Source organism: Maniola jurtina, chromosome 3, assembly GCF_905333055.1.
Source record: "Maniola jurtina chromosome 3, ilManJurt1.1, whole genome shotgun sequence".
Lineage (NCBI taxonomy): Eukaryota > Metazoa > Arthropoda > Insecta > Lepidoptera > Nymphalidae > Maniola > Maniola jurtina.
The window spans coordinates 6539410-6565547 of NC_060031.1; the positions used below are offsets into that span (position 1 = coordinate 6539410).

Genomic DNA, 26138 nt, shown 5'->3' on the forward strand with positions numbered 1-26138 from the left:
TCAATGCGCAGGATCATTGATCACAGGCATCATATTAATCAATATTAAATAATTGACAATTATTATTATAGTAATAAATAATAATATTAGAATGCAACAATTTTTTTTTGCTCTTTGTTGAACAAAGTTTTATCAATTATATTTTTATATCTGTGATTGATTTATTTTTCAAATTGACATTCTCATATTGTGTAAGACACTTTTTACAGCGTTTTGTGGACAAAAGATTTTCTTTTGGAAGACTGGTTAAAAAGTCAAAAAAAAAAAGAAAATTAATATACCTGTTTTTTAAATGGTGTCAATTTAATTCTCTACTTAAATGAATTCTGTCTGATCAGACTGAGGGCTCTCCTCCCCTCCCTTCCCCACCAGCCCCCAAACATACACCACTAATCCTGATTGCTCCACTTTTGAAATCACCTTGGGTGCTATGGATGAACCCTGCCAAAGAAAATCTTTTGTTCACGAAACACCATATTATTTTGTATTTTTTAGTTATGTACAGATATAAATTTTAACAGATCTGTAAATTTAATTACTGTTTATGTTTACTTAAATTACTAATGAGTAATGAAATTCCAACTTTCAGTATGTAAATTTTATTATGGAAAAACATTCCATTTGCAGTATTAAATTTGTACTTTTGTGCCTAAAATAAATGAAATTCTGTTAATTTGTGTATTCTTATTTATTAAAAACATAAAACAGCACTTGAGGCGTTTTACCAAATTGGTTCACCAAATCTTAATACAGTTTTTTCTTGAGAATCTAGTTCAATTCCCACCTTTTTTCTCATGTAAAAAATAGTACAATCCCTGTTGGTGCACAACACTTCTTCATGTAAACTTCCTTGACATCTCTGACACTCTGTCCAAAGTTTCGAAAACTTTTCTTGAAGCTGTCTCAATTTAAATACCTCTGTGATGTATAACTGCCCTTCTTTGTCTAAGCAATGATTACATAATGCTTTTTTAGTATCATTTGGCATAACTGTTTTGCATCCGATGCATTTCTCTTTCTTTTTTGTGAAGGCAGCTAAAGCACCAACTTTTGATGTTACCATAGCTTTTGTTCTTGTGTGATCACCCTTTAGAAGTAGAGATTCAGCTTTATCCCCAAGAATTGGTTCGAAAATCCTAAGGAGTGGTTTAGACAACTGATTTTCTAAATAATAATTGAAGTCAATAGGTATACTATTTTCCAAAACATAGATAGGATCTTCCGCTTTCATGTAAGCAGGTGTATTTTTTGCGGCACAGCATATTATATAGGGTACTCTGTCACCTAATTTAGGAGCAGTACCTGCATCACGTTTTCTCATTTTAGCAGCTAGTTCGACATGGGCTTGCTTAGCAGCATAATCATTTTTAGTAAGTTCTTTCGTAATTACTAATTGGGATATATCAATCCGGTTACACAGTAGGTCAGATATAATTTGTTTGGCATAATTTACAGCACCATCTGGATCCCTATCAATCAATAACTTCTGTAGACATGTACTCATCATGTTTGAGACAAGAGGTGAATTATCCCTTCGCACAGTTTCAATGCCCTTACAGTCCATTTTGTCATATTTATCTGGTCTTGTGAAGTACAATCCTGCATATCTTTTCTTATTAATTAACAAATATGGATAATACACTTTTTCAAATTCAAGTTTGATAGGTTTCACAAACTTGGCAGTGACAAAATCAGCTGCTTCCCTTCCTAGTTCCATACTTTCCTCTAGAGTTTTAACTCCAAATTTAACCATTACAGAGTCTGTATCTCCATAAATAACAATGGCATCTTCTTTGTAGCCATTTGACTTTGTATATTTCTTTTCTACTTCTGATTTAGTGAATTCTATCATGGTTCGTCCATATGCAGTGACACTTCCTGATATTTCTAAACATGGTAGTTTTCCTACTTGGGCACCAGTGAATCCATAAACTGAATTGGCACTTATTTTTAAAGCCAACTGCCTTCCATCAAGTACAGATCGTTTCAAGGGATCTTTTTCTTCTTTCAAGTCTGCTTTTGCTTTTTTCCTTGCTGCAAGTAGAGATTCTAAAATTTCTGGTAGCAATCCTTTTCTGACATTAGCTTTAACAAACATATTATTAGAAGGTGTTACTGTTATATCATCAGAGCTCACATTGATTTCTTTTTGTAAATAAGGTGGAACTAATGTGGTGTAGCACAAATTATGTGCCATCATTATACTTGGATATAAAGATGCAAAATCCAGTGTAGATATAGGATCAGAATAGTAGCCTTTCTTAGGTTCAATAACTGTGGCTCCTTCAAATTGATCATCCGAACCTTGGCCTTGGTGAACAGGCATTAAGTAGCCAGCTTCCTTTGCTTTACGTAAAAGTTGACTCACTACTTTGATCTGCTGGCCTCTTGTTAACAAGCACAAAAGAGGAACTCCTGTCACTCTAGCCATCTCCATGTAGTTAATAATACACATCAGTTTATTCAACAGCTTAAGAGGCAAATAAGCATCTTTTAGGCAGTACATTGCTAATCTCCTTCGTGTTTGTTCACTTTCATTTTGTAAATCAGTTATTATGCTGTGATGAACATCTTCTTTTTGTTCATGAAGAAAATGGAAACTGACAGCATTTAAAGTATATGATCTCAATTTATAGTCTCTGACTAAAACAAGCAACAGGTCAAACGGAACTCTACCTTCAAAGTTTACACTTTTATTTTCTCTTCTACCCATTTGTTTAGATTGCAAAATTGAATCTTTAATGACAGATCTGATATTCCTGATTCTACCCAAGAAATAAAAATTTTCTACTTTTAAATGCTTCGCACGGTTTATGAGATAAGGCCAGTCAAAGTTACTTATATTATAGCCTGTGATTACATCAGGATCCACCTCACGGAAGAAGTCTGACCATTTGCTTAACATTTCTGATTCAGATTGAAAGCTGAGCACCTGAGATCCTACTATTGGAGCGCATGTATTCAATGTAAATACATTTCTTAGATAAGGTTCACTATCACCTTGTCTGATGACCATTGTGGCTATTTGGATAACAGGATCTTTATCTGGTTCTGGAAAAACACCTTTTCTTCCAGCACATTCAATATCAAAACTCAATATTCTAAAAGGTGCAACTTTCAGCCATTCTCCTTCAGGTTGATGAGCAATGAATGCATTCCATGCAATATCTACTTCAATTTGGCATCTAGATTCGGGTTTTAATTTATTGTTTTTAGATCTCTTTATCCATTTCCCAACAGGTAATTCTATCCAACTGCAGCCAACAACACTTGTATCAACCATGAATCGAATGTCAAAGTCAATGTTAGTCTCGTAAAAGGAGGGATCTGATAAACTAAATGAAGTAGGCTGTTTTTCAATGAGTCTCTTTGCAGGTGCTATTAATTTAGGCAAAGCAACCGACACTCTGGCGAATGTGCTTATATTGTCTCCTTTGTAATACATAATTGACTTAGCCTTTACCAAACGCACTTCTAAAACAGTTTCTTTAATATTATCCTTATTAGACCGTAGATCCTCCAAAATAGCTTTGTTTAAATTGGTTTTCAGTTCACGACATGTGGACTCATTAAAATTGGCAGGAACAGAAACATAGAAATAGGGTGTAAAGCCATGAACATGACAGCAAACTGAATTACCTTCCATAGTAACTCCATACATTCTCATTATTGGGATGGGACCTAACTGGGATCCAGGCATTCCTTGAATTGGTTGTCCATTGTAGTGATCTATATCCAGTTGTTGAAAAATTAAAGCATCCTTTTTGGGATCGAAATCAGGAGGAGATGGTCTTGACCACTTTATGTTTGTGGTCTGGTTTTCGGGTCCATCTCCGAATATTTGGGGCGAATCGAATTCACTTTCCATTCCTGCGAGTTGATCTTCAAAAGTACAAGACATTTCGTTTTCGTCGTCGTCATCGTTAGATTTGAACCTTTTTAGAGGCGGACCTTTGAATTGTTTTTTCTTATCCATGTTCAAAACTCCAATTTCGGGCGATGGTGATGGATACAATAATTCCGTTCCCGCCTTTTCTGAAATGATAAAATTCGTTAGTGAACGAGTGCTAAAATAGAAAACTTACTTTTTAAAAGAAACTTTAAAATGTCATACATTACCTAATTTGAATTGGCTATTTTATTACATCAAATGTATCAATTTTAATTTACTAAAACTACAATTTAATTATGATTTTCACCGGTTTTTACAGGTGAAAGGTGACAACACCACAGACCAATAACATATAGGATAGACAACACTCTGACATGACAAATGACAATTAATTGTCAGCACAGAGTACATATTGATCTATCAAAGACATCAGTCAAGTCATCTATGGTTATGTATCACTTAATAGCGACGCCACATGCTTGCGAGTTGCGACAACCAACGCAACGATAATATGTAACAATCAGCATCACAGAATACTTTTATACACAGTGTTTGGCTTGCAGCCAATAACATAGCATAGGAAAGATTGCAAGTATAGTCCGTACAGAATGACTTCTCACGCGCCATTTGAACTATGGGACAACTGTCATGACAAAAGTACGGTTCACCTTTAAATTATGGACTAAAATTGTACTTTTGACATGACATTTGACACATAAAGTCAAAATGGCACGTGAAAAGTCATTTTTAATGCATTGTGTACACAAACATCGTACCCGTCCACATGGTTAATTATTGTTTGTTATTGCTGTTTGTTGCAAGCATGTGGCGCCGCCATAAAATTTAGAAATCACATTTTGGACATTATCAAATCGACGCATAGACACACAGACTTACCATTGCATAGACATGGCAATGTATAGACCATCCTAATATGTTGGCACCGCTGGCTGTTAAGTAGAGTAGAAACGGATAACATTGGTATAGTCAAGAATTATGTATATTTATGGGGTTTTAAGGCTAGCGTCTTAGCTAGCGTATGATAAACTTGCCAAGCCGAGCTGAATCGAATAGAAATTTATATAATAAAAATAAATAACGAACAACGAACCGCCGCAGTAGCGGTGCATTGCGGTGCACCTGATTAAAATATCTTGACATGATGATAGGTATCAGCTCGATTTTGACGCGCCTCAGGTGGACGTCAACCTATAGTCGATAACGTAGTGATTTATACCTATAGGTAGTGATTACATACTCTTTGGGGACCCTTTCAAGTAAAGATTTTTATATAAACCTGTGAGGTTTATATAAATTACTGCCATTAAAATACCACAAACCTACGTTGTTGTATTAGTTTACAAATTGCGAAAAACCAAATTAAATTTCAATTTCGCGGGCAGGCCCGTCGATTCCACCAAGATGCCATTAAAAAGCTTTGCGTAAATCATGTTGCATCCGAAGTTCCCAACTAAGAATGTGGAAAAATAGGTAGAATAGAATAGAATAGAATGGATTTTTACATTTATATACATATATTTATTAGAGGTGTAAAAGTAACGAAAACGAGCGTACCTGTATGCATTCGTTACTATAACAATTATTAGTACTCGTTACTATCGTATCGTTACTCGTTACTTTTGATACCACGTAAGATGAACGAATCGAGTCGTATTGCGTACGACATACTATCTCTATGCGTACGACAGTATGATGTCGCGGCGTCCGCGTCGCAACATTCGTAATTTGTAGAAAACATACCTACTTAGGTCTACATTACATACAAAGCTGCGTAAGGTGCATTTTCTCACTTTTCCGTATTTTGAACCAGACGTGTGTTTAAGTTATTCTCAATTTACTTTAATCTGAATCTACTAAAATATTAAAAATTTTAACCTTGAGCTTGAGCTTATGTTAAATATCTATACTAATAAATAAAATTAGAGTGTCTATCTGTAATTTCGAAATAACTGTCTTATTATTAAGCTCATATGGTTATTTGAACGATACCATAACAGAATCATACGTTTTTAAAATTTTAACAATAAACTAAACAAACATCGGCCTTTGTAACGTACGTTTTTAAATTCACCGAATGAGCGCGCCTGCGCGTAAAACATACGGTTAGCAAACGTTTCAATACACGTTTCTACGGTACTTGCGTGAACCGAAACAGTGTAGGAACGGTCATACGACGAAAAGTGCGAGTAACGAGATGCATTTTTGAGTAACGTTTCAGTACTCGGTACTAAATGGCGCACCCGTTACTCAGTAACGAATACATACGGTTCGCTACAGCTCTAGAATATTCATATAAAATTTTACAAGCGCTTTTGAATCGTCAAAATAATTTACCACTGGTTCGGAATGCCGTTCCTACCGAGGAGAACCAGCAAGAAACTCGGCGGTTGCTCCTTTACTTTTAAACTTTAGCCAAATCTTTATTTGATTAACAATGGAATGAATACTTATATTAATAAACAATATAATCAAAATATTATATCTCTAGCTAAGACGTCACAACATGCGGAAACTATATATTTTTCTTTCTTAGTTTGGACGCACCATAATGTACTTATTTAGATTTTAGAAAACTAGCCTTTTCCCTTTACTTCGTCCGAGTGTACTAAGATTATCAAAAGTCATTTGGGATATTTCAAATTCCACTCGGGGCGCATTAGCTTGTAGTCAAATAAATCAATTCAAGAGAAACTGTAACACTCATTATGAAAGAAACCAAAATCTAGATCGAAATACTTAATTAGGTACCATATATCGCGAGGAAAGCGATATTTCCAAGTTTTTTTACTACCTAGATACTTACTTACCTAGGTATTTAGTATCTATTTTTATACTACACTTATTATAATATTTTTTAATAGGAAGTTAGGTAAGTAGGTACATTTGAAAACGACCATGAAATATTAATTTCTCTAAAAGACTTTTCAAGATAAATATGAAGGCCCCTAAGTTCAAGGCTTGGGGCAAACCGATTGTAAAAAGAAACCAATGCGTTTTTAAATTGATTTACTTATTGTATGAAAAATATTTCGGGGCCCCATAAGGCCGGGGACCCTACTTCACGTGCCTCTGTCGGTCACCTTAATATGATCAAGACAGAACTGAGAGTAAGTAACTGTTTCTTGGTGCAATATGTACCTACTGAATTGTCTATTTATCTACCTACCTAACTACATAAATCACTCATCCCTGCGACATTAGTTCTCGGTACCGATAATTGAATAAAGTCATTCATTATTGAGTGTATAATAAAACCGGCTGCACAAGCAGTCCGATTGTGTCGTTTTACGAGTTCGACCAGCTGCAAATGCTATCTTTATTAGTTGCAATGACTACAGATGTAAGATAAAAGTCTCTCTTGACCCGGGCCTTATTTAATGTCATCAAAGACATGTCCGGTTGAAGAATGTTATACCGGTTTCCCACGGTGCGTGATTCTGCGGACTATCACGCACGGCCGGACGACCACGGACATCCACGCACCGCGCACAAGACTTTTCCAACGTGCGTGTCAGTATGCATAGGTCTAAGGATCTTCAGTCACTAAGAACTTTAGTTTCGTGAGAGATCTTGAGAATCGCACAAAACAATAAGTCGTAACTATTTTACTTTTAACCAACTTCAAAAAAAGCAGGAGGTTCTCAATTCGACTGGTATGTTTTTAATTTTTTTTTGTATGTTTGTTACGCGATTACTCCGTCAAATAAGAACCGATTTTGATAATTCTTTTTTGTTTTGTGGGACATACTTCAGAGGTGGTTCCATTTCAATTTGGTAAAGATCAGCTGTTGAATGTCTTCATACAATGGCAATGGGCCTACTAAAATTGTGAAATAAAAAATTACAACAATAAAAATAAGAACCGACTTCAATAAACACAAATACTAAAAATTAAAAAATAATTTATTTTTTACCGAATATATTATATATACTTACAAGAGTTAATATAGTTCTATAATAATATTTCTTGGAGTCGGTGGACCGAATTGGTCAGTTCACCAATTCTACATACCTACCGTAGTTTTACGAAACACATTATGTAGGTAATTACCTAAAGGTGCCCTTGCATTGGCAATTTCAGCAATTTTTCAAGCAATTGTTACTCGGCGACACGTATGGACTATGGATCACTGGAGAAAGGAGTGGAGAAATCTGGAACAATTATTTCGCATAACATTGCTGAAATTTTCAGGTTATTGCAGTAAATTGATTTATGTGGTCGTGACGTCATAATTGACTAAGGGCCTGGAATTGAGGAATTTCAATTGCCCACGTCAGCGTTGCAACCTTAAGTACATATTATATTATATTGCTTACGTGTCAAAGGTAAGTAGGTACCTACCGGATATTAGGATCAGACAATGTTTTCGTTATAGCCTATCTATGACTGAGTCGGTTGCAATGCAGCTATCTTATCTCGGGAATGTGCCATCCTTCGTAACGGTCTTGGTTGCCACTTAGCGCCACACTACAAAAGAACGTAGGTACCTATAATATGAATCTTGGATAAGTACTCAAAATCATTATTAGGTACTTATCTAACCCGCTTTCTGTAATTAACGGTCACGGGTTCTGTTATATATACCTAGCTGAATATTCGTTATTAATGAGTCATTAAACGTACAGTACGTACCTACGTACGAGTACAATCTAGGTAGGTTCTAAGTTTATCCATGTACCTACTAAGATGGTGAGCAAAATATGTAGGTATGCTTTTATTCTTTACCAGTAGATTACCTTCTTGCTAAATCACTAGAAAATTATCTATATCTAGATCTCTAGGCAGACTAGGCACCTAGTAGCAATGTTCGGCTTCAACTTGACTAGTGAACAAGAGAAAAAGTCGTATTTTTCTCACTCAGATTGGCATTATAGTATTTACTTATAAAATGACACAACTCTACAGTATTTTTTAAAAACGTAAACGAGATGATTATACATAATATGTTTACTTAAAAATATTTTTCCCCTCCATATATCTATTTAATTGGGGACGCTTTGATGCCTGATGAATGAAGACTGCATCTCTGTTAGTGTATAACTCAATGACCTAAGTACCTACTATAAATTATTATTACAATATAGAATATAGATCCATAATATATCTACGAAATATTGCGTCATCTATGGCGCCGTTAACAGATGAGTTCTAGCAGGCTCATTAGACATATAATGCATAACGGAAACAAGATTAATAAACATCAGAATCATTATTTTCCTCTGATAACTACCTAGTACAAAATTGCTCCGTAGTTCGCACCTATGAAAAAAAAACTTTACTTTTTTGGTGTAAGTACCTTTTTTTTCGTGAGAAAAATCCGTCATGGATACCGCTGACCACGGTCGAGCAAAGTAGTTATGTCGGAATCCTAAAGACTAAAAATCTCACGAAGTTCCATCCCACCGCTGACGACGGAGCACAAAGGACCGACACCTCGTTACTCCACCAGCGGATGTCCGCCTCAGCAGACCCACCACTGGGACACTACGTGCGCTCAAATCCTGCCAGAACCACAGCACGTCAACCAACCCGAGGACCACACTATGAACGACGGACCGCGCCGTGGCCATCATCCACAGGTCCTCCAGAGGGCTAGGGTTCACGGGGAGGGCAATTCCCTTTCCACGTTCCACATCCTCAACATCTCTCTCACCCGTCACTAAACTGGACAGGCGAGAGACCGGTGGGGCAGCCAGTGACTGGTTGGGTGATGAAACCTCATCACCAACCACCCAACATTCTCACACCTTCCGCTCCTGGGGCTATGCCCCATGGGTGCGTCTAGTGCGCCTTCTGCTCGGAACACTCAGAGGGGTTCGCGGATAACATCCCTCCCTGCCAGGTCAATTAGCCATGGCCAATAATATCCCATGAAGAAAAATTGTTAACCATGTACTAACCAGGGTACACCGATCTAGCGCTGCTGTCACCCGCAACACCCAGACATATGGGGAGGTTACCTGGCTGGTAGCTCAAGTACCTAAACAACATTTTAAGGGTTTTATAATTTTTGAACATGCGTGAGGTACCTACCTCTACTCAAGTGTTAGAGGCGTCGCAGCCGGGATAATCAATCCCTTACCCTCCGTCCACACACTGCCCGTGTGGCATGGGAAGGAGCGAGGAACGGAGGCAGAGACGTAGTGTGGCCGCGTCACTCGTATGTTCCTCGTTCATGCCCATCGCTCCCTATTTTGTCGGTACGTATGCAAAAGCGCGCTCGCTGCCACAGTTTCGACGTCCATCGCGTTGCAAAGGCAAGCGGGCAAGCGACCTAGACCCTAGTGAGGCGGTGTTAATTGCGCGTGTAGACGCGCAGTTAGGTTTATCTGGTGATTTGTGGCACAAATTTCAAAAAAATAAACGTTTATTCTTCCTTTTTTTTGCCACGCGGACGAAGTAGCGGGCATCAGCTACTTAGATGTTTTAAAATAATAATGAATGTAACTACGTGTTAACGATAAATTGATTGCGATAAAAGTCGTCAATTTCATTATTTTATTGCCTTAGGAGGATGATTAATAATTCTGGTACCTACATGAAGATTATGCATAAAGCACATGTAGGGTAGGTACAGTTATGACCATAAAATGTTTTCACGATTAGGTACCTACTTAACTGAACAGCCCGTATTTTTTTTTAGTTCGCAAGCAATAAGAATCCAGTGTGTAGTTTGGATAGTTTTGTCGCTGGGCTATGGCTGAGTGTGCGAGTGATTTACATTAATTCAGTAATCCCTGGGCAAACTGCGCGAGTGTTTTGACCGCCAAGAGGGAGCCACTGAGCGAGTTATTTTTTTGATAGCTCATGTCGCTGCGACAAACTAGTGAAGAGAGAATTCTCGCCAACAGTATGCACAGCCAACAATCAACTATTAAAATATATTTATCTCATTCATTGTCATGAAATTCAGTTTCTCGAGCGAGAAAATAGTTGGAAGCTAGTCGCTTACTCATCGGCGGGGGGAGCTGTAAAGTTTATAAAAATATTACCGATGTTGGCACCTATTTACCAAAATTTTATAATATCATGTGGGAATAATATGTTAATTTGTTGCCCATTGTATCTATCTATCTTATAAATAGTGTCTAGTCCTACTTTCCTACTGCGTGGAGTTACAAGTTAAGACCTCAACGGTGGCAAAGGTTTCGATAAGCGACGGCATCTTCTGATATCTCTTGTAATTTGCCGGATGTGACGAGATAAGTTTTAATAGTCTAATTTGCGTTATGTTGTTCAAATTAAGTAGTTTATTGCGACCTTTGGTCAGTTTATTTGAACTTTGAACGAAGTTTTGATTACTGTGAAATGTTTTAAGCATGCAAAGTACTTTCTTGTCTCTACTATAGCTAAGGCTGTAGGTAGGAATCTACTTTTAGATATTTTTAAAAAGTAAACATACGTATAACTTAAAATTGAAATTAATTTTAGTATTCAAAAATGAAGAGCAGAGTGTAAGTTTTGGGCATCAACTGAGTATTTATGTGTTTAAAATATCTTAAAATATGTTCTAGTAGGTAAATAGGTACCTTCTTATCCTTTACCGTAAACCGTAACTATCTAGTTAAAAGCAGTGATGCAGTTATTTATTATATTTTAAAATTATTTTATAATATAATCACGTTAAATGGAGGATAATAACGTCGGATGTAGTTACTTTAATAGGTTATAATAATACGGTACTAGACTACTAGATAACGGACTGATAAATACCTAATCAGCGAATTGCAGAAAATTAAAGTCAATAAAATATCATGGTTGTGAATGGTGGCTTTACGATGCATATTGCATTGCATACACTGCAGAATTTTATGTGTAATTTTCCACATAGAGAAAATGTCGTAACTCGTACTAGGCGCAAAGCACCAACCTAACGCGACGAAAGTTTTCTTTATATCTTCTGTAACCATCACTCCGAAAACCAGGGGCCTTACCACCACCCCTTAGAGTAATAATGTTACAATAATAAAGTACCTACTAAACAGACTTTATTCAATTTTTCACTTAATACGTACCTCAGAACAGTTTTTGTATTTCCGAAATGTGACGAGATAGCTACGAACCACTTACGAAATTAATGGAAAATTTTCATCATTTTAAATCATATTCTTACTTTAATGTACCTACCAAGCTTTTATTAAAATGATTTTCATTTATTATGTATCACATTTTTATCATCGGATTTACAAATTGAAAAAAAAATACTGAGTTCGATGATCTTATAATGCAAACTGGCAACAAGAGAAGTAAACTATAGGTATTTAATGACGTGTTATCTACTAACATTTGGCCTCTGTATCAAAAATATTATTAATATTAATAGGGGTACCTACTGAGTTATAGAGCTAAGCACTTCTCGGAACGCCTAAGAAGCTTTTTAAGTCAGCTACGGAAAAATAGATTAGGTAGTAGGTATACAGTTCATGAGGCCGTTTAGCGGGACAACACCACCTCTTGTGTATATGGCACCTCTCTGTTTTCAGGGCTTAACCTTTAAATAATGTCGTATCAGTAAATGGCGAGCAAAAATAGAGCCGCTGACATATTAGCAGATAGGGATAATGTTTCTGAAGTGTTAAAATTGCGTGGGTTAGATCGTGCGTCAATTTACTTTGCAAGCTGTCGTCATCGCTGCCATGCTACGCTGTAGAAGTGTCTAAGTACTAATATGTAGCTACATATAAAAAGTTAATCTGACCAACTTATATTTAAATGTACTTACAAATTAAAGCGCTGGGCTTAGAAATGTGAGATTTTTCGAATAGGTTCTCTCTATGACGTAGACCACTAAGGTCTAAGGCTATAACTATACCTACACTACAAAAATTCTATCCGAGCGAGGCCGGGAGGATCAGCTAGTTATGTATATTTTTGTATGGTTTCGTAAAAAACTATTACTACTACTATAGGTAGGTATACGTTTTACTGGTTGAAATAAAAGTTGGTCTCACCCAAAAGCGGCTGTTTTTGTTAGGTCTATTTATCTACTAGGGGTGCGCTAGTGTACCGTAATGTAGCTATGTTTCTAGTTTTATAATGATAAATCACTGATTTAAGAACTGATAATTTGTAATTTGAATTTAAATAAACCACGGAACGGTTTCCGATTAGTACATAATTATAAACAGCAATCACTTTGATATAGTGGAAGTGTAAAATTGCTATTGGAGTGAAACCCAGATTTTATCGCCAATACCTAATGGTAGTCGTTAACACCGTAACCTAACTTTACGGGGCACTAGATTACCTTGGTTTCTGAAAGGAGGTCAGAATTACTGCTTATAAAAATATTTTAGAAAATTGGGTTCAAAACACCTCAACTGAAACTCAAATTTTTTTATAGTGCATGCAGTTTTATTCGATTTGGGACAAGTTTCCCTAACGAGATCAACCAAAAAGTGTTGTGAATAATATGTGATGCAGCGTTGCTCACTAACAAAATGTGCAACAACTAACAAGAATTTCTGTGAGAACCTACCGCCTACATGTGATTATTAAGTAATTAGTTTATTACTATAATATCTAGTAATAAACTAATTGCCCGCATTCTACGTCTGTGTGGATATAGATTTTTAAAAAATCCCGTGGGAACTCTTTGATTATCCGGCATAAAAAGTATCTATCATGAATTAACGCGTAGGCTACGCGTTAATTCATGATAGATACATGTACCTACGTTATTTTAATTCCAAACAGAGAAATCGGCATAGCATTGGGGGGTGAAGTTAAACAATCAAACTTCCACATTTACCTATACCTACTTAATATTATTATAAGACAGGAATTAGGATTCCAATTTTTTACAGAACAGTTATTAGTGGATAAAATCGAAAGAAGTTTATCGAAAATAAAACACTTAAGTATAGTATAACTCAAAATTTAAAAAACCACCGACCCAAAAGCCTCTATAAGAAAACTAGAAAATAGCTGATAACTTTCAAACGGCTGAAACGATTTTTTTTGGTTATAGCTAAGAAAACTCTCGATCGGCCTTTCAAACGAAAAAAACTAAATTAAAATCGGTTCATTCGTTTAGGAGCTACTATGCCACAGACAGATAGACAGATAGGTACACACGTCAAACTTATAACACCCCTCTTTTTGGGTCGGGGGTTAAAAATCACCACGTGACGTGAAAATAATCTTCAACTTTTAGTATATAAGTAGTAGAGTAGGGTTCTTGCGTCTAGTGAAATCATCATCGATTTCATTAGACGTAAGACCGACAGTTTTTGTAAAAGAATAATAATAGGTAGGTACTTACACTCCATTTTATAAATGCTTTCTTTCCATAAATATTATACATACTTTTAATAACGCATGCCTAATGAATAATGATATGTTCCGCTTTCCATCACGAATATTAGGTACTTACTGTCTGTCTAGGAATGTCATATCAGGCATTATAAAGAGACGTAAGCCGACGCCAGACAATTGAAATGTATCAAGGCTTCTCCTCAATTACTATAGGCAGACTGACAAGATCACAAGGTTAATAAGACCAATCAGCCCTTCAGTTTGGTGCGTTGATTACACGAATGGCATCGTTCACAGCACCCACTTATACTGCAATTAATAAGCATTTCTCGATGCATATCTCGAACTTTTTATCCAGCATCTAGCCAAATAAGATTAACACGTAGTGTGAACTGGTTAATCAAAGATAGGTATTTAGGCACGGATGGAACACATAGAAGTTTGGGTAGAGCTAAGCTAGGATGAAATCTATGAAAGTCTAAGTTTCTATAATTTAGCCTGTTCAGCTAAGCTTTTCGGATGCTGAAATAAAGTAAAGTTCATGCGATGAAAGCCCATGGGCGCCCAGCTTATAGTCTTATGACATCAAGTATGTTCACAGATTATCTCCCTCCACCCCACTGCTGTCGCCACTATGTCGCGAAGCCTTCGACGTTATAGAAGAAAATATATCTACTCCGGGCAAACGAATAAAGGCTGAGGGACGCCCACACGAGTGCTCACAATAAAACAAAAGCTCTTCAAACTGCGTCGCACACCACTTCAAATCCATTATGGCATTGTCGCTATAAAGAGCAGCGTCACTTTAAATGATAATAAATTGTCCATTTATATCCGGAAATTAAGTAAACACATAATAAAATACGACTGTTTATGTACAAAGAGATAATGCATCTCTGAAGTGATTTACTGTGAACTTGATTTGTTTTGCAAAAGCATAATGTTATAGGTAGGTATCAGAGGTTCACTTCTAGAAACTTTCCAGATTTCCACTTTTTTTACGTAGACTACTTACTGCATACAGTAAAGTTATTACAGATTTATTCACATTATTCTGAAAAAAAAGTAATTCAATTAGGTATAATTGAATTGTTTTTTTCTTCAGAATGAATAAGGGGTGGCGCTCCAAAATCAATGTTTTATTCATTGATTTTGGAGCGCCACCCCTAAAGTTTATTTAGAGTTCCATATTCGTAGCTTACAAATTCATAGGTCGGTTTAAATAAAACTAGTTTGTTTCACTATTTGTGACCATTTCCCTAATTTTCTTATAGAGCTTACCTTTCTATAGTTCATTTAAGCCCCCATGATTCTTTATTTTTTATAAATCTTTATTTTTCTTTAAGACAAACTCATTAAGTTATAAAATGCACCATGCTATGCTATCGCCCATCACGTAGAGTTTCACAGCTATTTTTAATAGGGCACATTTACAGGCAGCCGTTAGGTAGCAATAAAATGCAGCCCCAGTATTTGTTTAGTGTAAGTTATGCTGGAGAGCAGTTAATTGGCGTGGTTATTAGATTGTCTGCTGGCGGCGGGATGGTGTCGCGAACTCGCACGTCCGCGCTATCACCGAGTGCGCGCGTTTCTTTTTCCCGTATCTAGGTATGTGATACGAATATTTTTGCTTTTTACCTACGCCGGAATTTTCTCGTACTTAGCGTGTGGGTTTGTGGTAAGTATAGGTAATTGCATTCTTCACCTACGTGAGGCATGGACAAGCATAGGTAGGAAGGTACTGTTTGTTAAAAATTAATACCAAATAAAAATGGGAGGTGATTAATAAGTATGTAAATGTAATAAGTACACGTATGTACCTTTCTATATCATAATATCAAGTAGTTCATAGTAGGTATAGTAACTTACCTAGGTATTATCAGTTCCAGTGAGCTTAAAAGTACCTAACATATTATATGATTGATCAGATCAGTCATACTCGTAACATGTCAATGTGGGCTTTTTCTTAGAAGCTTAACAGGGCTCTCTCCATCACTCGCTTCATACAATCGTAGTTCCAATTTCATTTAAATATTAAGCAACCAAAGTCTATGAAATTTTGCAGACATATTCTATAAACTAATATCTGTGTCTGTGGTGTTTTAGATTTTTCTAAAAATATGTAGTTTAAAAATTACAGGGGCTCAAAGATTTGTATGAAAATTTTTAAGACCGCGTAACTTTGAAACCGAATATTTTAACAGAAATCTGGAAAACCACAGACATAGATATTAGTTTCTAGAATATGTCTGCAAAACATGGACTTTGGTTGCTTAATATTCAAATGAAATTGGAACTACGATTGTATGAAACGAGTGACGGAGAGAGCCCTCTTAAATTTCTTCGATTTGTTCGAAGAAATCTTAAAGAAATGGATCAATTGGCTGAAATCAGCGACAATACTTCAGCCTTAATTAGGTAAATATTGTGTATTACTGTTCACAATTCATTTATTTGGGTCAGATCTGCAGACAATACGTACTTACCATTCTATATACTCCGTAATAATGATAACCTACATATTTCGTTATTTAATCTATTTGGAATTTTCCAGTTTACATTCATTATTAGGAATAATTGACGCATTCATTGATGCATCGGCTAATGAGTCAACAAGAATCTAATTGCATCTTTGAATAGAGCCTTGACATCAAAATATAATTATTATATGAGTTTTGGCTAGCTAAAAAACCCTTTCAACTTTTAATAAACTACCTACCTACTCTAATTTACTATTATTTGACATCAATTATAATCTATCAAGTTACCTATAGTTACCTAAAAGCTCTGCAAATTTTGTGCTCCTGAATGGAGAGATTGCTCCAACATTCAATGCTGTATAGTCTACAGGTACTTAGTACTAGAGTGTATAGCACTAGTAGGTACCTGGTTTTTTACGGTTTTATTGAAATAATTATGTTGTCGTATGGTTGTCGTCTAACAATATAAAATAGACCTAAAGAGAATATGAAATAGATGTAGGTAGGCCTTTACTTGCTGGTTCAATATAATTTATTTGAAATTAGGAAGAAAATCATGTTATGTAATGTTAGGTAGATATAAATGTGTATTTCGTACATAACATCACATCCATTATATGATAATATGATCTATTGAGCTTTACCTACGTAATAATACCTGATCCGTATTCCTTACCTTACCGTTGAGTTTTTATTTGAATAAAATGTTGGGTATGTTGGAACTGAAATTTAGTTATTTTCCTTCCAAATGAAAGAGTATTTACTCTAACGCCACCCAAATCAAGACTCCCGTCTTTGATGTTAAATGGACTGTAGCATAACGAGACGCATTCAGAGTTGATACGCACGGTTATTTAGCAATCACACTCGCTTCAGATTTGATCATCTTATTCGCATTCCATGTGTTCAAGATATAACATTACTTCCTTTGATGAAATATTGTTTTGGCAGTTAGGTAAGTACTAAATAATATTTATTAAGGGTATTTTGTGACCAGAAGTTGGGAATAATAACATGTTTCAAACTCTACGACAATCACTTATTCAAAAGAATTCATCGACATTACATTCGCATAATATTGCTTTTTAGGAGATAGTATTTGCTTGGTTGTAATATAGGATAAGTCTAAGATAATAGGCATTAACTAGGAAATGACGATTCATCGTACATTTATATCTCCTTGCTGGTACTGTAGTAGGTTACCGAAGCTCAGTCAGATTCGAGAGTGGCCGCTGTGTTTGACCGAAGGGATTCTTTATTCTTTGCCTGTAGAGTGGGCTGAAATCTTAAAGCAGAGTGAATTTATGAATAATCTTTAACTTAAATAAAGGTTTTTATAATAGGTATGACCTTCTTTGTGTTGTACAGGCAGATTAAAAAGTTTAATTAAATTAAATAAGTGTTAGTTTATTTTTTCTTATTTATAAGAATCAATGAATAAGCGTAATGGTAAACACATATACTGGATTTGTGTTACTAAAACAAATTCGCTAGATATATTTAGAACTATCTGGACTCTGTTTATTCCAATTCACAAGTTCTGTCATCGCGCTTGAGAGTCTCTGGTTAATATAATAGCGACTGCTTAGTTATACGGTTACTCACCATTATTAGGCATTTTGTATGTGAGACACGCTAAATGCTACACCCACTATTAACCACAAAGTATGAACTCTGTATCGCAGCTAGACGATCTGTTAGTCATTCGGCATACATAAACAGACATGAGTCTTTTGAATTTTGCGAAAGTTGGGATATCTTTCTTATTTAAGTAATTGTTGTTTTTTTTAGTAGGTAAGTAATAAAACTTAATTTAATTTGCGTTTCAGAATGTATCATTCCATTTCATTGTTCCATGTCTGTCGGTCTCTGGTAAGGTGATAACTGATAACCCTTTTCTGGGACTTCGTCTGTGTTGGCGTTTGCTGGCGCGCATGCTGTGCCTTTTTGGAGCGTTTTTTTTGCTAAGAGTGGCTGGTTTTTGTGTTAGTTGGTGTTTTTTGGGGGTGGAACTGACTGGTCTCTAAAGGGCTCTAAAGGGGCGCCGCGCGTATGTCGGCGGGCGCTGGCGCAGACGGAGTCCATACTTGTATAGATTTACTAACTTGAAAATAACTACAAACTTGACATTGGCTAGTCAGAGTAAAGCCAGATTTAAATAATAACAAGTGTAAATTAAAAATTTATAACACCCCCGACGATCCAAAGTATTTGAGTTTTCCAAAACATCATTTTCAAATAAATAATTATGTATTTAGGCAACGTCCATCTTGACATTTGTCTATTGACATAATATTATTATGAACCTAACGGTTATCTAACCTTCTTTTCTACAAGAAAACTAGAAAAAAGCTGATAACTCTTAAACGGCTGAAGCAATTTTTTTAGATTATAGCTAAGAACACTCTCGATCAAGCCACCTTTCAAACAAAAAAAACTAAATTAAAATTGGTTCATTCGTTTAGGCGCTACGATGCCACAGACAGATACACAGATACACAGATACACAGATACACAGATACACAGATACACAGACACACAGATACACAGATACACAGATACACAGATACACACGTCAAACTTATAACACCCCTCTTTTTGGGTCGGGGGTTAAAAAAACCTTTTTCTCTTCACCAGAGATTTAAAAAAAGTTCCTCAAAGAAGCGAAAGAGGAAACCGCAGTGGAATCGCTATCTTCAAAGATATTTTGGAAGCATATCTGTTGTAGCATTGAAAATGCAGGCGTTTTCGGGAAGCTACGCTGAAATTTCGTTTAGCAGAGTTGCCCTGTCCAAAGAGTTAAAATTAAAAGTATTCTTTATATTTATATTTTCAGCAATACTTAAACTTATTTATATTATATTTTATACGCTTGAGATGGGCTTTACTAATGGACGGTATTTGAACCTGGCTGTCGCCTCCTGATTGAGTTGGATCACTATGTTGGCTATCCGTGACATGATGCGCTGTGAATTGTTTGAAGGCAATTTTATGTATGTTAAACTTGTATATTTAAGACTATTTATTATTTATACAAATTTGAGGTACAATCCAACAATTTGAGGTGAGGTGTATACCAGAAATAAAAAGTGTCGGATTGCCGGAAACCAGCAATCACCTTGTCTTTTACATATCAGATTAAGTGCACTAATTAATACTTACGATATCAGCAATTAGTGCACATTCAATAATTTATAAAGCTGTTGTTTGATCGAGAAATGTCTCGGCTTATTGGACGGTGGTAAGTTAAAGTATGTAAGGGTTGCTCAAATCCTAGAGTAAATAAATTTATTTAATAGGAAAAGTGGTCTTAAATCGATGGTACTATAATTTTTAGTTAAGTTAAGTTTAGGTACTATAATTTGGTAGATGCTTTTGACGATTCAAAAGAACTTGTAAAAGTCTAATTGAATAAAAATATTTTGAATTTGAATTTGAATTTAAGCAGACGGACTGTAGAATAAAAAATAAACTTTTTTTCAAATAAGCTTTCGCAAGTGATTTTGAGTCAAATGCCTTAAAGTTTCGGAATGCCATAAATAAAAAATATTTTATATCAGATGATGTCCGCAGCTTCGCCCGAATTGAGGAGTTGGAATCCAATTTTTTTGTGGAATAATGTCAAAAATACTTCTATCGATTAAAAAAATAATAACGCAAGTCCGTTCAGTAATCTCGGAGATATCAGTGCATAGGTAGAAAAACACAACTCTTCCATTTTTAAAGGCGCTTAAAAAAGTAGCCTATGCTACCCCTTGGTTAATCCTCTACTTGTCTGTGAAAGTCCCGTCAAAATAGGTTCAGCCATTCCGAAGATTAGCCCGTTTAAACAGACAGACACTTCAATTTTATTTATTAGTAGTATAGATAAGTAACGTAATATTAAGCGGTGAGACTAGAACTTCTAACCCATAAGTGATGTAATAATGATAGGTACAATGTTTCTAAATGTTTTTCTTTCTTTTCCACTGTCCACTTTTCTTTATTTTTATTTTCATTGTGGTCGCACTAGTGACCCAGCTCTTTAAATGTGAAAAAAAAACTTTCTGGTACAAATAAAAAATAAATAAATACTTTTTAAACGTTACTGAGTTATATTATACTTATATCGCCAACATAAATCTGTCTCGTTTTACTAAAACTTAAGTCTGAGCAAAGATAAAGTGCGCTCTGTAGTTTCAGTGTGTGTGTGCAGAGGATCCTGAAAGAATAGATTTTTCTTGTACGTATAATTATGAGGATACTGGCAGCCCTGTGGTTTATGCGGCCTTTATAGGATGCCGACGAAGCTGGCGCCGCGTCGCGGCGACGACCGTCGTACTATTAGATCGAGCGGGAAATTACATACCTTGTCGAGATACTTGCGAATAAATAAGCGTTTGCCACATAATTGTACTTGTTCACCTACCTATAACAAACGTAAACATTGATTTTTTTCTACGTTCTTAACGTAATATAAGTAGATACCTTTTGATAAAATGAAAAATATTAAACAACAAATTATATACTTAAATATAAACATTATAAAACAAAAATATCATGACCATGGGTTCGTGGGGCGAGGATGCCAGATCCTTTTTTAAGGACCTGTCATCCCGTCTTGTGGAGTCCATGGGTGCGGAAGTCTGGCAGTTACCTTGGTCAGCATATTAGTTTGGCCATTCAACGAGGTAACGCAGCCAGCGTTCTGGGCACCCTGCCTCGTTACAGTGATTTGGATGATATTTTTGTTTTACAAATAATATTACCTATTTGTTCGGTATATAGGAAATATTTAGTCTCTGATTATGATATGAAATTAATATTGATCTTGGGTTAGTATGTTTTTTGTGATGATATAATATTATGGCCGAGCAGCCGTTTTGTGCTCCAATATACCTACCTATCTATGGTAACGCCCCAAAAGATGATCAAAATCGCAAATAGACATTATTGGATTAAAGAAAACTGAAATCCATATGGATGGACGACGGGCATCATGTACTTATTTTGGAAATACATATACCATGTATATTTAAACCGTTGCATCGAATATGATATGCAAGAAACGGAAACAGTAAAATATTTGCTAAATGAAAAAGCTTGCTCATGGCTATCTGCCTATTCTGTTACAACAACAGACAATAACAATAATTACCTCATGCCTCGCTTATTCTCATAGAAATTGTCCTTAAGTTTTAATAAATCGTGGAGTAGTCTAGGCGGTATCTTGCCAAACGACTATGTCCTATTTGGCCAGTTCTCAATATAAAACACAAAACAATGACATCAATTACAAATCCAATCTGAGCAGGATCTAGGTACTTAATTTAACTTTATAAACCTAATATACATATTATTTTAACTGCGATTTTTACCCCCGACCTAAAAGAGGGGTGTTATAAGTTTGACGTGTGTATCTGTGTATCTGTCTGTGGCATCGTAGCTCCTAAACTAATGAACCGATTTTAATTAAGTTTTTTTTTTGTTTGAAAGGTGGCTTGATTGAGAGTGTTCTTAGCTATAATCCAAGAAAATCGGTTCAGCCGTTTGAAAGTTATCAGCTCTTTTCTAGTTACTGTAACCTTCACTAGTCGGGGGTGTTATAAATTTTTAATTTACACTTGTTAAGGCACATGTCAGTGTAGCAATTGGCTATGTGTGTACACAACATAACAAACGAACACATAGTATTTGTTCTCTTCGTGATCATAATATCAGAAATGAGGAGATTCGCAGGAAAGCCAGCGTAAGTAACACAGATGAAATGCTTAACATGCCTTTGCCTATTATTCTTCTTCTAGGTACCTAAATATATAAAAGGAAAAGGCGATTGATTGACTGATCTATCAACGTAGTGGATGGATCAGACTGAAACTTGGCATGTACTTAGATAGCTCTATCAATGACGTCAACATCTTCCCGAAAAAGATTTTTTGAGAATTTAACCCATAAGGGGGTAAAATAGGGGTTTGAAAGTATAGTCCACGCGGTCGAACTCGCGGACATAAGCGAGTCTTCCTAAATCAGTATACGTATTTGTAATTTTTTGAACCCCAACCCAAAAAGAGGTTTTTATAAGCAAGATTCATACATTCCACATTTTGAGGAAGTCTTTAATTTTTAATCTTTTATAATTCATGTTCATCTCTTGATTTTCTTCTAAAATGTTAACGCAAAATTCCGCAGCGCTAATGTAGTGTTAACACAATAAAGACGAGCTAATTAAATGTAATCTGCTCCGAGATGGATATTATTGCGCTTAATAATAAGCGTGAGGTTTTTTAAATTGTCCGTACATAGTTTATAAATAGTCTAATTAAATCTGTCGCCAGATAAACTGTCTGAGCATGGCTCGTGTACTACGCGACGTCAATATAATTAAAAAGAACATAAAGGTTTAATACATACATACCTTCAATAAAAATATATATACCTATCTGTCTAAAGTTATACCTCTTGCAGGATGGTAATTAGTAGATGTAGAGTAATTTTATTATGTTTCATTTATCTTCTATATTTATATTTATCTATAATTTTATCAGGATTAGGTCGTAGTTAATGATGGATTTAAATTGTGCGAAAATTCGATTGAAAGTTCTTGAAAAAGCTCTCAATAACAACGTCTGCCCATCACTATCCATATTATAAATGCGAAAGTGTGTTTGTTTGTTGGTTTATTGGTTTGTACTTCAATCATATCGTAACGTAGCAACGGATCGATGTGATTTTTTGCATAGGTATAGTTAAAGACCTGGAGAGTGACATAGGCTAATTTTTATTCCGGAAAATCAAAGAGTTCCCACGAAACTTTTAAAAACGTAAATCCGCGTAAACGAAGTCGTGGACATCAGCTAGTTTAAAATAGTATAGACTCAAGAAGGATCTCATTAAATTTTATGTACGATTTAAAATTATACCATGGATCATGATCTCGAAGTCTATATTATTACTAACAGAAGTAGAAAAACGGGTTTTCAGGAAATAGTGTCATGTAATCCTGCCCTGAAACGTCCTGAAAACATTTGATTTACTGATTAATATATTATATATGTGTTAGGGTTTGCCCTAAAATGGCCTGAAAACATTTTTCAGCGTACTGAAAACGCCTGTAAGTGCCGGAAATTAAAAAAAAACTGTATTTTTCTCCTTTACCCTGTGTCCGCAATATGTATGATTTTTATAGTTACGAATTTGCCGGCGATTTTATAGGTACCTAATGTACCTATCCTATTACAAAACAACTATTTACTAACCAACGTGGAGTATGCATATTCAATTTTCGTTAGTCTGAATCATCAATAGATACATGTGCAAAAATAAATACCTCTATAAGGAGTTGGGTTCAAGTTTATTTACCTTTAACTTATCTTATTAATTAAAAAATTGTTAAGAAGGTTACAATAACACAAATAAATGATTTTATTAGTATGAGTTTATTAACTTCTGCCTATCTCTATTAAGAAAAATACTGAATGAAAAGTTAATAAGTAACATAGCATATTGCTTCTTATTGTTTTACTTTGCCTTTATCAGTCCCCGACCTCCACAATGTGTTGTTGAGCGTTCCTAATAAACTAGTCTACTTTTATCTCCATTGCATTTATTTACGAGTGTCAAAAGTGTACTTGATAAAGAGCTGAGATATATTGAATAGGTGTGTGGTCCGTGCGATACTACATGGAAGGCGAACGCAATCAAGTTACAAAGTACAGACGTTGACATGGTACATAAAATCAATAAGCTATCATAAACTCAATAATTATTTTGAACCTCAGACGCGCGTTTGGGACCCTCGTAGCTTTAGTTTTAAGTTTACGTAATTAATTATCACCACTATAATATCATCTTACAAATCTAAGAATTCTGACCATCAAAAGAAGTAGGTACTCAAAATCATTATTACTTATCTAACCCGCTTTCTGTGATTAATATAGGTACCTAGTTGAATATACTGAGTTATTAAACGTTATAGTACAATCTAGGTAGGTTCTAAGTTTATCCATGTACCTACTAAGATGGTGAGCAAAATATGTAGGTATGCCTTTATTCTTTACCAGTAGATTGCCTTCTTGCTAAATCACTAGAAAATTATTATCTATATCTAGATCTCTAGGCAGACTAGGCACCTAGTAGCAATGTTCGGCTTCAACTTGACTATGAACAAGAGAAAGTTGTATTTTTCTCACTCAGATTGACTTCGTAGTATTCACTTGTCAAATGACATAACTCTACAGTATTTTGAGATGATTATACTTAGTATGTTTACTTTAAAAAAAAATCATATAGTTCTCATTCGTATTTCTATTTAATAGGGGGCGCTTTGATGCCTGAGTAAGAAGACTGCATCTCTGTTAGTGTATGACTTAAGTACCTACTATAAATTATTATTATTATAATATATCCATAATATATAGCTACGAAATGTTGCGTCATCTATGGCGCCGTTAACAGATGAGTTCTAGCAGGCTCATTAGACACATAATGCATAACGGAAACAAGATTAATAAACATCAGAATCATTATTTTCCTCTGATAACTACCTAGTACAAAATTGTACAAAATTGTACCTAGTACAAAAGGAATCCAGTGTGTAGTTTGGATAGTTTTGTCGCTGGGCTATGGCTGAGTGTGCGAGTGATTTACATTAATTCAGTAATCCCTGGGCAAACTGCGCGAGTGTTTTGACCGCCAAGAGGGAGCCACTGAGCGAGTTATTTTTTTGATAGCTCATGTCGCTGCGACAAACTAGTGAAGAGAGAATTCTCGCCAACAGTATGCATATCCAACAATCAACTATTAAAATATATTTATCTCTTTCATTGTCATGAAATTCAGTTTCTCGAGCGAGAAAATTGTTGGAAGCTAGTCGCTTACTCATCGGCGGGGGGAGCTGTAAAGTTTATAACAAGTGTAAATAAAAAATTTTCAACACCCCCGACAAATCATTTTCAAATAAATAATTATGTATATCTAGGCAACGACCATCTTGACAACTTGACATTTTTGTCAATTGACACTTGAATATTATGAACCTAAGGGTTATCTAACCTTCTTTTCTACAAGAAAACTAGAAAATAGATGATAACTTTTAAACGGCTGAACCAATTTTTTTGGATTATAGCTAAGAACACTCTCGATCAAGCCACCTTTTAAACAAAAAAAAGTAAATTAAAATCGGTTCATTCGTTTAGGCGCTACGATGCCACAGACAGATACACAGATACACACGTCAAACTTATAACACCCCTCTTTTTGGGTCGGGGGTTAAAAATATTACCGATGTTGGCACCTATTTACCAAAATTTTATAATATCATGTGGGAATCATATGTTAATTTGTTGCCCATTGTATCTATCTATCTTATAAATAGTGTCTAGTCCTACTTTCCTACTGCGTGGAGTTACAAGTTAAGACCTCAACGGTGGCAAAGGTTTCGATAAGCGACGGCATCTTCTGATATCTCTTGTAATTTGCCGGATGTGACGAGATAAGTTTTAATAGTCTA

At 35.4% G+C, this 26138-nt stretch overlaps 1 protein-coding gene and 1 long non-coding RNA gene across 4 annotated transcripts; one reads left to right on the top strand and one right to left on the bottom strand.

The window, feature by feature from the left end:
- Positions 1-672: 672 nt before the first annotated feature.
- On the bottom strand, positions 673-4228 carry LOC123881017 (DNA polymerase delta catalytic subunit). Of its 3 annotated transcripts, none has more exons than XM_045929530.1 (2): positions 4120-4228; positions 673-4035 (listed from the first exon to the last, which is right to left on the bottom strand). In XM_045929530.1, exon 2 carries the CDS (start codon positions 3974-3976, stop codon positions 722-724), a length of 3255 nt encoding a protein of 1084 aa, XP_045785486.1. In that variant the 5' UTR covers positions 3977-4035; positions 4120-4228; the 3' UTR covers positions 673-721. The 3 variants fall into 3 exon arrangements, with proteins under 3 accessions (XP_045785486.1, XP_045785487.1, XP_045785485.1); XM_045929531.1 differs by having other exon boundaries at positions 673-4030; positions 4120-4222; XM_045929529.1 differs by having other exon boundaries at positions 673-4039; positions 4137-4208.
- Positions 4229-4485: 257 nt separating this feature from the next.
- On the top strand, positions 4486-26138 carry LOC123881029. Its single transcript, XR_006799397.1, has 4 exons — positions 4486-4649; positions 16643-16649; positions 18266-18272; positions 26126-26138. It is a non-coding gene; the product is annotated as an uncharacterized LOC123881029 (long non-coding RNA).